Below are 12,275 nucleotides of genomic sequence, written 5' to 3'. Positions count from 1 at the left end.
CTCTGGGTGAGGTTGGGGGAGTTACATTCAGAAGAGAACTCTGGTTAGGGTGCAGAAGAAGTCTCCATTTCACTTTGCACCTTTTATACTGTGAGAAGCAGATGCACATGTTACCTGGATTATTCTGAGAGGATTATGAGATGCCTTGCTCTATTCTCTGCCTTCAAGAGTATTGGGTCGGCAATAAGGTCCATTTGTTTTGTTTTATTTTCAAATAAAAGACACATGTTTCATTTTCACCAATAACTTTATTGATTGGTATATTTTAAGCATGTTGGAAATCCCCTGCATGGTATACTACTGATTGTTCTCAGTTAATGTCTTGATTTGATCACTATCAGCCTCAAATGGTCTACCCAACTGTGGAGCCTTGTCCAGCAAGGAATCTCCAGCAAGTAACTTCACAAACCACCTTTAACACATTCGATCACTCACAGAAACTTCTCCATACTCGGCACAAATCTCTTCTTGCCATTCGGTTGTGTTTTTACTTTTCTTCAAATAATACAGCCTAGTATGCCAAAAATGTTGTATATTTCTTCTGTCTTCAATGTTAAAATAGCTACACAAAAATTCACCAATTTTGGTAATTTTTTAATGCAAACTAATATGGAAGCTGGCATTTAAATACCATCTAACAAATACATTGTCACAAATACAATGTAACAAAGAGATTGTCACAATACAATGAAACGAAACTGTTTCCAATGATGTCAGAGACAACTAAGGGCTACTAGCCCAATCTTACAAACAAAAAATGAACTTTTTGGACAACCTGATGATAAAAGTTTGATGTAATGTATGTTAGACATGCCCTGAGCTTAACCTGTGATAGTGGTCACACAGATAATCGTGCCACTGCAAACAAACTGGGCCTGTCTGACAGCTGTCAGCTATTGAAATTTCATTCATGGCTCTGTGGAAGGGAAGGCCTCTGTCACTCACTGGGCATCCCTTCCAGGCCACCCAAAGCTGCCACTTCCACACCGTGACCAGAGTTTGACACTTGGAGAACATTGTAATTAGACACGCGGATTTGCGTATAATACAACTGATGAGAATCCCCATTCTGACTCATTGTTACTTATGCCTCTTGAGGTATCCTCTCTAAGTGCCTTATGCTTGGAACAACAGTGGCTCCTTTGCTAACAAAAGTTTCAGTGACAGACATTCTCTGGCAAATACTTCCAGCCCCACAAACCCTCAGCAAAGCTGCCACATGCAGTCACGTTAGCTGTCCTTTCCTCCTGGGCCCACTGCCCATCAGGAGTCCTAACAAAGAGCAGAGTGACTCTGACTGAGGAGCAGAGAGGTCTAGCAAGAGCAGCCAAGCTTAGATGTTAAACAAGTAAGAAATAAGAAGAGTCATAGCACTTACCTGGGCCAGGTGTGGAGAATTGAAGAAAAGAATGCAGGTAAAGTACTTACAATACATGGTGAGCATATACATGAAGTAACTCAAACAATAATAACAGTAATAAAAATAGAGGTAACCCACCCTTGGAATTCCCACCTCTGACTCCCCAGAGCCAGCAGCTCATCATCCTACTTAGTACAAAGTCAGAGGTGGTGAAGCAGAGGCCACATCAGTCCTTCCAAATGACCCAGCGTGTACTGGGCTCTGGTAGGGTAGTTTGTCCCCTGGACCCCTGGGTTTGACTTACATCGTCAGAAGCAACAGTGCCAAATCCAAGTACTGGCATGAAATGGCCATCATTCAGTTTCACAGAATGACTATGTTTGAGGTCCATTGCCATTTACAGTCCTGGGGAAGCTGACTCTGTCTTTCCTTCCTTCCTCTGACTGCAAATCAAGTACAAGGCCAGGCTCCAGCACTTTTTATTACTACCAACCACAAACCAGGCGGGGCTGATGGTTGCTGCCCAGAATTCTGCTGTGAAAATAAATCATTTCATTGACTTTTTGTATCTCTTCCAAGTCCTTGCAGGCACAGCTCCAGGGAGTGCACACAGAAATGTCACACCCACTGCTGGAGATGGATTTTCTCTCCAGCATTGCTCACCGTGGACTCCTAAGTTAAAAAACAAACCAAAAACAAAACAAAAAATTCAACATGTCATGTTGTCCTTGATAATTACAACTGACACAAGATGAAAAATAGTTACTATGGTGGTCTTTTCTAAACACTAATTCTACTACAAGACGTTAGTTAAGTCTCTCACCCTTCACATAGTCAAAAATGCCATCAAAAAGGCATTATTCAGAATTTCCTGAACTAAGCTCAACTTCTGGTATCCAACACACATGTAACAACATTCCTTAAGAATCCCAACCCTTATTTTCATTACATATTTCCCTGTAGCAGAACTTTATTCCAACCTCTGATTCTGTATGGCTTCTTTCTTTGAGTCTTTTTGACAAGAAAATAATTGTCTGAGCTCCAGGATCAGTTTCTGTAGTGGCGCCTTTGTTTCAGCAATGCCTCCTGCTGGGACAGGCCACTCAAGTCCCCACCTATTCCCTTCAGGCTTATGAATCCCCACTTTCCTAAAAGCTCCTGCTCCTGGCCACATCTTTGATCACTTCGCCAGAGGGGCAATTCCTCTTTATTGTGTGCCCTCACATTGTTATAGCCTCTGTTGGTGTAGTTCAGGAAACCAAATCAGTGAAATTACACCTGGAACTAATAAGAAACTTGTGCTAGATAGAACCCCTGAGTGTTGCTTTGTTTAATGTTACTATTTTGCCTGCCCTGCTTCATTTGCAGCCTGCCTCAGGATGTAACACTGTAATTTATTTTCACCTCATCCCTCTGGCTGGTCAGGGTGAATTCTACCACATTCTACCTATTCAGTATTTCTCACAGTATATTTCAATTACTATTTATCAATTTCATGACTATAACTTTTATATTTTTACTGTAAAAGTAGGGCTATGTTCTGTGTCAGATACAAGAAAATTCTCACAATTGATGTGAATACCCTTGAGCATATCATTCAACCTGTCAGAAATTTGTCTAATGTCCCCTGCACATTTACCTGTGGTTTGCACTAAATGCCTTGTTAAAGTGCAGAGACACTATTTCTTCCTTCCTCCCTGACTCAGCAGCCTAGGAACTTTGTCAGTCAGGGAGAATGGGTCAATTTCTTCCTTAGTGAAGTCATACCAGGTTACCAGGCTCCCCACTTCTCCTTTAAAAAGGTCTCATAAAGCTTGCATTTCAACATTATCTGAAACCATTTCTAGAGATTGATATCACACCTGACAGCGTTTGTGACTAGAAAGACATTTAGTGTTTATTGCAGACACCTCTCCTGTTTTCTAAGATTTCTCAAAGGCTGCCAGTGAGAGAGGATGCTCTCATGGTACCAGCTCCTGGGCCTTTAGCAGAGCAATGGCCACATCAGGTTGTCCTCAAGGGTCCCTGCCACCTGCTCATATGTAGCAAGGCAGGTGGCCTTGGTGTAATAGTCCCTCTGCAGTGTGTGTGGGTGGTTCTTGTGACTTGCTCCTACTCAATAGAGTATGGTAATGTAAAACAGCATGATTTTCATTGTTAGGTTATACAGGATTGTGATATCTATCTCCCTGATCAACTCCATTGCTTCTCAGCTTGCATACTTTGATAAAATAAGGGGCATGTTGGGAAGGCTTGTGTGGTAAGCAGTTCGGGGTAGCTTTTGGGCAACAGCCAACAAGGAACTAAGGCCTTCATTCCAATGGCTCCCAAGGAAAAGTATTCTGTCAACCACCATTTTGGAAGCAGACCCCTCCCCAGCTGAGCCCTCAGACATGACCCCCACTTTCGCTGACACAAGGCTTGCAGCCACTGAGGAATCTGAGTAGAACACCTAGGTCCGCTGTACCATGCCACATAGCGCATCAACACAAACTTAGAGGTTGAAACTACCACAGGGAGATGGGTAAAATGACAATTGTAACTCAGCATAAGGAGACAGGATGGGCAGAGTCCTAGGACAGTATGAGATAGAAGGCAGGTAACCCAGGCTGAGTGTGTTAGAGATGCTTTTACAGTGACCACTGCGTGTTTTTTGTGATGACCTCTGAATATTCAAGAACTGTATGAAAGTGTATTTCATTTAATAACACATTTAATGGAGCAGCTATAATGTGCAAGTCATGGTTTTAGGCATTATGAACACAACAGACAAAAAAGAAATCTCTGCTCCTGTGGAGGGGATGTTCCAGGAGTGACACAGTAAACTAATTAACATAGAAAATGAAGATCCTATTATTGATATATGATGAGAAATGCTGGCTGAGAGAAGTAGCTACTGCAGATCTTCAGGAAGTATGAAGAGAGGGCATTGTGAGATTTTTTGACCCTTATCACAGACCTCTCACCTTTCTCTTCCTCTGAGTCCCTGCCCCACCATGCCTCACTATTCAGGACGTTGGTGCACTTTATCCCCACCTCACTCACTCCCTCTTCTGCTTCCCATGAAAGCCAGTACCAAACAGTAACTGCTAACCAGGGTGCTATAGGAAAGAATTTTTTCTCCTCCCAGAGAAAATCCCAGCAACCACTATCCCCTTGTAGTTGCACCAAGGCTCATATTTGCTGGGTTTTCTCTCAGGACCCAGAAGCTAGGATGATGGATGGGGGATTTCTCCTTTCCCATACCCAGTCAGGGAACCTGCAGGAATAACAGTGTCCCAGCCATTCAGTTTCAAGTATTGTCTGAGAAAAAGCCAAATGTTCTAAAGCTTTTTGCTGGAAGGGAAAACAATAATGATTGATACAAAATGAGAGGAGCAGTGTGGAGTTCAAGTTACTCTAAAATCCAGCAACCATTTGTGAAAAAAACTGTCAGCAAAGTGGGAAGAGTGGGAATATACCTCAAGGTAATAAAGGCCTTATATGACCAACACACAGCCAACATCACACTTAATGGGCAAAACCTACAAGTGTTGTCCTTAAGATCAGGAACAAGACAGAGGTGTCTGCTTTCACCTTCCTTATTCAACATAGACTGAAAGTCCTAGCCATAGCCATTAGACAAGAAGAAATAAAGGCATCCAACTTGGAAAGGAAAGAGTAAAACCAGCATTATTTGCAGATGACATGGTACTGTATATAGAGAACCCTAAAGATTCCATTATGAAACAACTAGGACTGACAAATAAATTCAGCAAAGTAGCAGGACACAAAATTAATATCCAGAAATCAGTTGCATTTTATATGCCAATAATGAACTATCAGTAAGGGAGATTAAGAAAACAATTCCATTTATGAGTGCATCAGAAAGAATAAAATACCTAGGAATAAATCTAACCAAGGATGTAAAGACCTGTACTCAGAATAATGTAAGACTCTGAACAAAAAAATGAACATGGTATAAATGAGTAGAAGCACATACCACGCTCATGGATAGGAAGAATTAACATCACTAAAATGTTCATGTTCCCCAGCACAATCTATAGAGGTCTGTCCATAATGTATCCAGCCACATACTAAGGAAAATAGAGACACTTTTTGAAGAAGACGCAAGATAGGAGAAACATTGTACATAGGACAAGGATGCTTCAGTCTCCTTCAAAGTGAGTACCTTGGGACATCCCACAGTTCTCCCAATAGCCATCAGCTACCCTGTCTTACTTTCCTGAATCTAACTGATGGTCTGAAATCTCTTCCCTTTCAAAGGTGATTTTAGTTTGGGCAAAAGCCAAAAGTCTGAGGCCACCAAATCTAGGGTGTAGGTGAGACTGAGTCACCTGGGTGATTTAATGTTTTTCCAAAAATTCTGCACAAGACCTGATGCATGACTAGGTTCATTGTTGTAATGAAGCTGCCGATCCCCAGTTGCCCATACCTTTGGCCTTCTGAATCATCTGAATAGTTTCTGCCAAGGATCGTTCCATCTTCATGCAAAATTTGATGCAGATTTCGTTACTTACTCAGTCATTTTGAATGCAACAGCCACACAGTCCCTATGCTCACTCAGCTGCATCTACCACTCCCAATAACTAGTACAGTGAGGCCATTGTTGTTCACGCATGTGCATTCCAGTCCACTGTCTTTGGCTGCCAGGTTACATTGATGTCACACAAACTGTTCTCATTATGTTAACAAGGGGTGGACTTTTTCCAGACAGATCTGGTGGATTCAACAGAGGTCCTACCCAGGAGTCTTTAAGTCCAAATCCTGCATGCCCCGTAACACCAAAACAAAGCTGCACTTATCTGTCTGTCTCTAGACATGCCCTCCTACATCTCCAGCCAGAATGGACTTCCCATGTTTAAAAACAGGTCCTAGGCCTCCTCTGCTGAGTACCTTTCCACAGCCATCCTTCTTGCCAAGATTAAGTAAGAAATTCTTAGTTTGGCACAAAGCCTCATTTCCTGGTTTCTGCTAACTCTCTAGTTTTATTGGTTTAATATGCGAATTATCTTTCACAAGGACTCTGCTGGTGTGAATTGGGATTAACTTTTATTTGAGCTGTGGCATAATCTCACTGTCTTAGATGAAAAATTCCAAGGGGGTAGTAATAAGTGCTTTCCAGTTTGCTGAGTTTTGAATGCCTTACAGGGAGCCTCACCTCATACATGAAGCCCTTTGTTGCCTGCCTGCCTGTTGTTAACTGGTGAGGTGACAGAAAATATAAGACAGGAATCCTGCAGTCTGGTTATCTCTGCCAGCCGCTTGCTCTGTGACCTGGGACAAACATCTGACTTTTCAGTTTCCTCATCTGTGAAGTAAGCTAGCTAAAGAGAATTTGGAAATGGTCGCTACATGTCCTCAAACTCTTTAATGTCTGTGGTCAGAATCCTGGGCTATTAAAGTAATGTCATGACAACACATGAAGGGGAAGTATTGACTCAAGTGTGCTGAGAAGTCCAGGTACTCTAGGTCCTATCTTGGAAGTTCACGTTTCTTTGTTTTCACATATATTCCCAATGAAGGTTGTGGTGGAGTGAATGCAGCTTATCTACTCAGTGACATCTTTTCCCCGGGCATTTGAGTTGCTTAATGTCTTTGTTTCCCTAGACAGGAATTCTCACTTAGCATTGGGCTAAGAGGCATGAGGCCAGCCCATCAACCCTCAAAGAGAGGACATTGACCTTCTGTTTGCAGTCCTTTGTCCAGCACCATATACCTGCTGTTCAGCTGAACCCCTCTGGCTGCAGTGAGCTCTTCTTACCCTGTCCTAAGTGAGGATAAATGGCAGACTGGGAGACTATATAAGAAAACACATGGCTGTGGACCTAGAACTTGCTAATAGGGATTCTGACAATGAATCACTGATGGAGCAAGCATAGATTAATGTTTTTTAAAAGATTTTATGTATTTATGTATGTATGTATTTATGAGGCATGAAGGAAGGGAGAAAGAAGGAGAGAATCATCAACGTGTCAGTGAAACATCTACCAATTGCCTCCTGTATGGCCTCAACCAAGGAGCTTTCCTGCCTCCCCGGCATTTTCCAAGACCAACAATCAAACAAGTCACCTTCAGTTTATGCAATGATGCCCAGCCCCCTGAATGACACCAGTCAGGGCAAGAATAAAGCAATGCTTTACCAAGGAACATACACAGTACTTCATATCCCTCAGAAGCGTTCAATGATTTGCAGATAACTATTTACTTGTACAATGCAAAGGGCAGTTAATAACTTGGTGATGACATTCAGTACACAGTTTTGGAGCCCTGTTCCATGTCAGGCACTGTGCCAGAGGCTGGGGACACCACAATTAGCAGGATGTAGTACCTGTCCTCATAAGGGACAGAGAGACAGACAAGTACATAGCCTATTACAATGACTTGAGTCTGATAAGTATTAAAGGTAGGGGTGAGCATGTTAGCTAAGGGACACATCAGAGAGGTCCCTGCCTAGTCATGGGCTATGTTAGGGAGCTTCTCAGAGGAGGAGATACCACAGCATTGTACTGAAGGACAAGTGAAGATTCATAAGACAGGCAGAGAAACTTTCTAGGGGTGCCATGGAGCATAGTTGATAAGGGGAACTGTAAGCCGTTTGATATGGTTAGAAGGAATATAGAACACAAGGGAAGGAAGGCCAAGATATGAAGCTCAAGAAGTGGATCATAAAGAGACTACATACTGAAAGCCTGAAATTCCTTTACAGAACAATGGGAAGCTACTGCAGGACTAGAAAGGGGAATCCTCATTTGGGAAGGACAATCTGAATGCTGCGTGGGTCGGCCTGGAAGAGGGTAAGGATTGCAGGCTGGGATACTAGTTGGGAATCTTCTTCCCTTTGAGGAAAGGATGTACACATGTTCTAGCCCCATTTGTTGAAAGGACTAGCCCTTCTCCTTGAATTACCTTGGCACCTTCACAGAAAATCAGTTGACTATACACGTGTCTGACTGTTCCTGTAATCTATTCTGCTTCACTGCTCTACATGTCTTTCTTTTCATTGTATCACATCATGTTAATTATATATATACCTTTCTAAACTGTGTTTATTCATCAAGTACACTTGTTTCCATTCCGCACAGATGGAAGAATATTCACGGAGTGTTGGGATGTTGCCTTTTGTGTATGCCCAGACCACGGATCAAATGTGCAATCTAGGTATGTGTCCTAACCAGGAATAAAATTTACAACTCTTTAGCTACAGAAAGATGCTCCAACCAACTGAGCCATGACAGTCAGGGCCTGATTACAATTCTCACTGAATCAAGAACATGATGGGCTTAGGTCTAGCAGAAACCACAGAATAAGAGAAGCGATCAGTTTGGAATGTGTTAAGGTTAGGATTTCATGGCAGATGCAGTTGTAGGAAGTAGCATAACACCTTGAGTGACCCTTCAAAAACCAATCAGCTCAGGCAGCTACTCCACTTATCATTTGCAATATCACTCTCCAGTCCTCTCTCAAGGAAAGTCCTTTCAAAACTCATATGACAAAGCCCACCACCCCCACTGACTCTCTGAACCTTCTCTTCTCCTTCTACCTCCTTTCCCCACTGAATTCCACCCACATTCACCTACTTGCTGTCACTTCAGTGCTGTAGGAACACTTCCTTCTTGCCTTAGCATATCCAATGAATGTTCAGAAATACTCTCCTGTTGTGCATAGCCATGTAGTTCACTGTCTTGCCTTAATTTTGCCCAGGGGTCATTTTCACAGTGACCTTTTCAAACCATCTTGTAATAGCATCTAACACTCGTCCTACCACTGCCATTCTCCCCCTCTGCTTTATTTTCCTCACATGACTGTCAAGAATCATGAAAGACATAAGATTTTGACCTGATTCATAAGCTAGTCAATGAGCTTGCCATGATTTCACAGATCTGGTGGAAGAAGATAGGTTATCTCTCTCAACAAGAGGTTTAGCCAAGTAACAGCACTTTTTTTCCAGTATTGTTGAGATATAATTTAAAAATAACATTGTGTGAGCTTAAAGTTTACACGATGGCTTCATGTACGTATGTTGTGAAAATACTTCCCACAATAGGGTTAGTAGTGCTAGTTCCTTGAGCCCCCATTTCCACCCGGTAAACATGCAGTACATTGAGTTATAGGAGAAAATCTGAGTCTAGGTGCTCCAGATAGAGACGGCCTCCAGGTTCTTGGCAGTCACAAACAACTGAGCTGACCACACAGATAGTGTGAAGCAAAGCAAGCAGAAATTTTATTCCAGAAATTATATTTCCCAAGACATAGGAGCAGGCCATGTGTGGCCAGGAATTATTCTTTTCTATTGAACAGGTTCAGGCTTTATAGAGTTTTTACCTAAGCTTCTACACATGCAATTTCCCACAATCTTCCTTGATTGCCCACCTGGGGAGGAAACTGCAATGCTAACTACTATCCAGTGTCAGAAGGCACTTCTCAGAAATCAAGATGCTGCTCATGACAGTTGCAGTGTCTCAGGATTCTTTATTCTATCTCCTGCCTCCTAGGGAACATGGATCCATGAGAGTGAGCACTACACATCCTACACTTTGTTTCTTTGTGGAGTGAAATTCTTTCTCTACATTACTGAACAGTAAACGTGCCTTCCTCCCTCTGGAGGGAGGCATTGTCTTTCTATTCCAAGGCTGTATAAACATCTGAAAAATAGTGTCTGCTTATCAGGTGTACAGAAATGTTAGAGAGGGCCAACAAGCACTCCCTTTGTCTAATAGCTAAACACTCCTTATTTCCTTCATAGTCTTCTTCTGTCACTAGACCATTAACTCCAGACATTTATTATTTGAATTCAATTCTTGTCTATTTTACTTATTGATAAAGCAACGTCTGGCACATAAACGGCATCCAATGAAGATTTGCCAAATGAGTAAATGAATGAATGGGAAAATGTACAAAAAGTATTCACAGTGCCAAAACTTGGGCAAATGATTATTTCAATAATGGATAAGATGCACTGCCTTACAACAGTGAAATATAATACTGGAATTTTAAAGTAACATCTATTGCATAAAATAGTTATGTTAAGTATATAATCTGTAAGTTGAAGATTATTTCATTTTTGTAAATAAGCACACTTACCATTTGTACAGGAAAATCAGGAAGGAAAATGCACCCAAAGTTCCAGGATTTTTAAATAGGCTAAGAACAGGACATCTTTATTCTTTCCTTTCTCTTTTATTGTCCAAATTTCCCTTAATTTACATGTATTATTTTAATTATCAGGAAAAACAAATACCCTTATTTGTAATTTTTTATTATTTCCTAAAATTTAAAAAAAGTTTTAAAAAAGAAAGGCAAATAGCCTGAATCGACAGAACTGCTTTTAATTACCTCCTCCAAGTGTAGAAATCTTCTCCACAACCCTAGAAGCAAGAGATTCTGGTACAACTCATGGTAGATAACAGATGGTCAATATTCTTCAGAAAATGGATAACGAGGGTCATCAATAGCACTGAAAGACAAGGAGGGATATTCATTTACTAACTCAGTCCCAAGCTTTCAAAAACAGAGTTTGTCTGTGGACACAGTCAGAATGGGCTAAAAATTCTCAATTTCCAACCATGCCCTTCCTTCTACATCAACATAAAGACATGTAGCTCCTGGGCCATACACTTGCTTCCCACATTCATATGCAGTAGGAAAGCCAAGGAGAAGCTAGTTTGCTTTAGATTACAGTTTTCTGTTGTATGTGAGAACTAGGAAACGTGGTACTTATTTTGTCCCACATGTCATTTTTGTCCCTGGACTCATGATAATGTTCACATGAGGATTCTGTTGTTCTTTTTCACAAATTCATTCAACAGGTCAGGGTATCTCTGTTAAAGAACTTCCTTCTTTCTTGAAGAGGCAATATGTATGCCTGCATTACCATGCCTGCCAAATGTAATTACAGCTTTCCTACAATTTTTTTATTTATTTACTTAAAATTTATTTATCAAGCTTTTAGAGAGAGGGGAAGAGTGGGAGATGAGAGGGAGAGAAACATCAATGAATGAGAAAAACATCAATCAGTTATCTCTCGCATGTCCCCAGCTGTAAACTGAGCCTGCAACCAGGCCATATGCCCAACCTGTGAGTCGAACTGATGACCCTTGGCTTTGTGGGACAATGCCCATCCAACTGATCCACACCAGTCAAGGGGCTTTCATACAATTTATAAGAACATTTCTTATGCAGTAATCAGTGTGGCCATTATTCTCCTTTTTTCCCAGGCTCTCATCTGCTTTTTAAAATTTGTCTCTTTAAATTTAATTGCATTGAAGAGTGCATTTTAAGAAATTTTGTGTGCCAGGAGCTGGACTCTTCAAAGGGCCTGGAACAGGTGCAAGTATCGCCACTGTCCTGATGAAGATCACAGACTTACACTTAAAAGCCTTGGGTGCAGAAAAGTTACTTCCCACAGCCTTTTCATTTATAATGTCTCTTCTCAGCAACACAACGCAGCTTTGAACATGAATGAGAGTTTTGAGATCTTTCTTTTGAAACTAAATCTTAACTCTACAGCTAAAGTTTTAATACCTTATCTCTAACTCTTTCACAGACTCCTCTCAAAATAATGAGTCTTCCTTCCCTTCAATCTTGATACGCTCCTGCAGTAACTGAACAACAGGCCTTTTATGTCTGTGAATAGTCAACGTGAAGGAGTAAGAAGCTTCCAGGGGTTACTCTCCTAATGGACAGAGGTGACCCTGGGCACATCTTGAGTCAAGAAACAAGAGAAGTCATAGGACCTTATGCTAGTGTATGCTCTGTGGACACATAAGTGACAAGGGTCAATTAAATTTGTGATCTATTTTTAATTCACTTTAGTGACATTGCATGGCTAAGGAAATGGGGTTTGTGACAAGGATACAAGGACAGCAAAATGAGAAATTTGGAAGAAATGGACAGTGACTTGGGAAAACAATAC

General features: G+C 41.3%; 1 protein-coding gene across 8 annotated transcripts in view; it reads right to left on the bottom strand.

The window, feature by feature from the left end:
- Nucleotides 1-12,275, bottom strand: part of LOC114492418 (aldo-keto reductase family 1 member C15-like) — a 355,773-nt gene that overhangs the window by 217,426 nt on the left and 126,072 nt on the right. Inside the window, exon 1 of one of the 8 annotated variants that reach the window (XM_028506021.2) lies at nt 1,665-1,825. The exons of the other annotated variants lie outside the window; for them this stretch is intronic. Coding sequence (XP_028361822.1) covers nt 1,665-1,757 — 93 coding nt within the window. The 5' untranslated portion in view covers nt 1,758-1,825. Of the gene's footprint in view, nt 1-1,664; nt 1,826-12,275 lie in introns of those variants that run through there. 8 annotated transcript variants of the gene reach the window in all.

Source organism: Phyllostomus discolor, chromosome 1 (genome assembly GCF_004126475.2).
Source record: "Phyllostomus discolor isolate MPI-MPIP mPhyDis1 chromosome 1, mPhyDis1.pri.v3, whole genome shotgun sequence".
Lineage (NCBI taxonomy): Eukaryota > Metazoa > Chordata > Mammalia > Chiroptera > Phyllostomidae > Phyllostomus > Phyllostomus discolor.
This window is presented reverse-complemented; position numbering and strand designations above follow the sequence as displayed.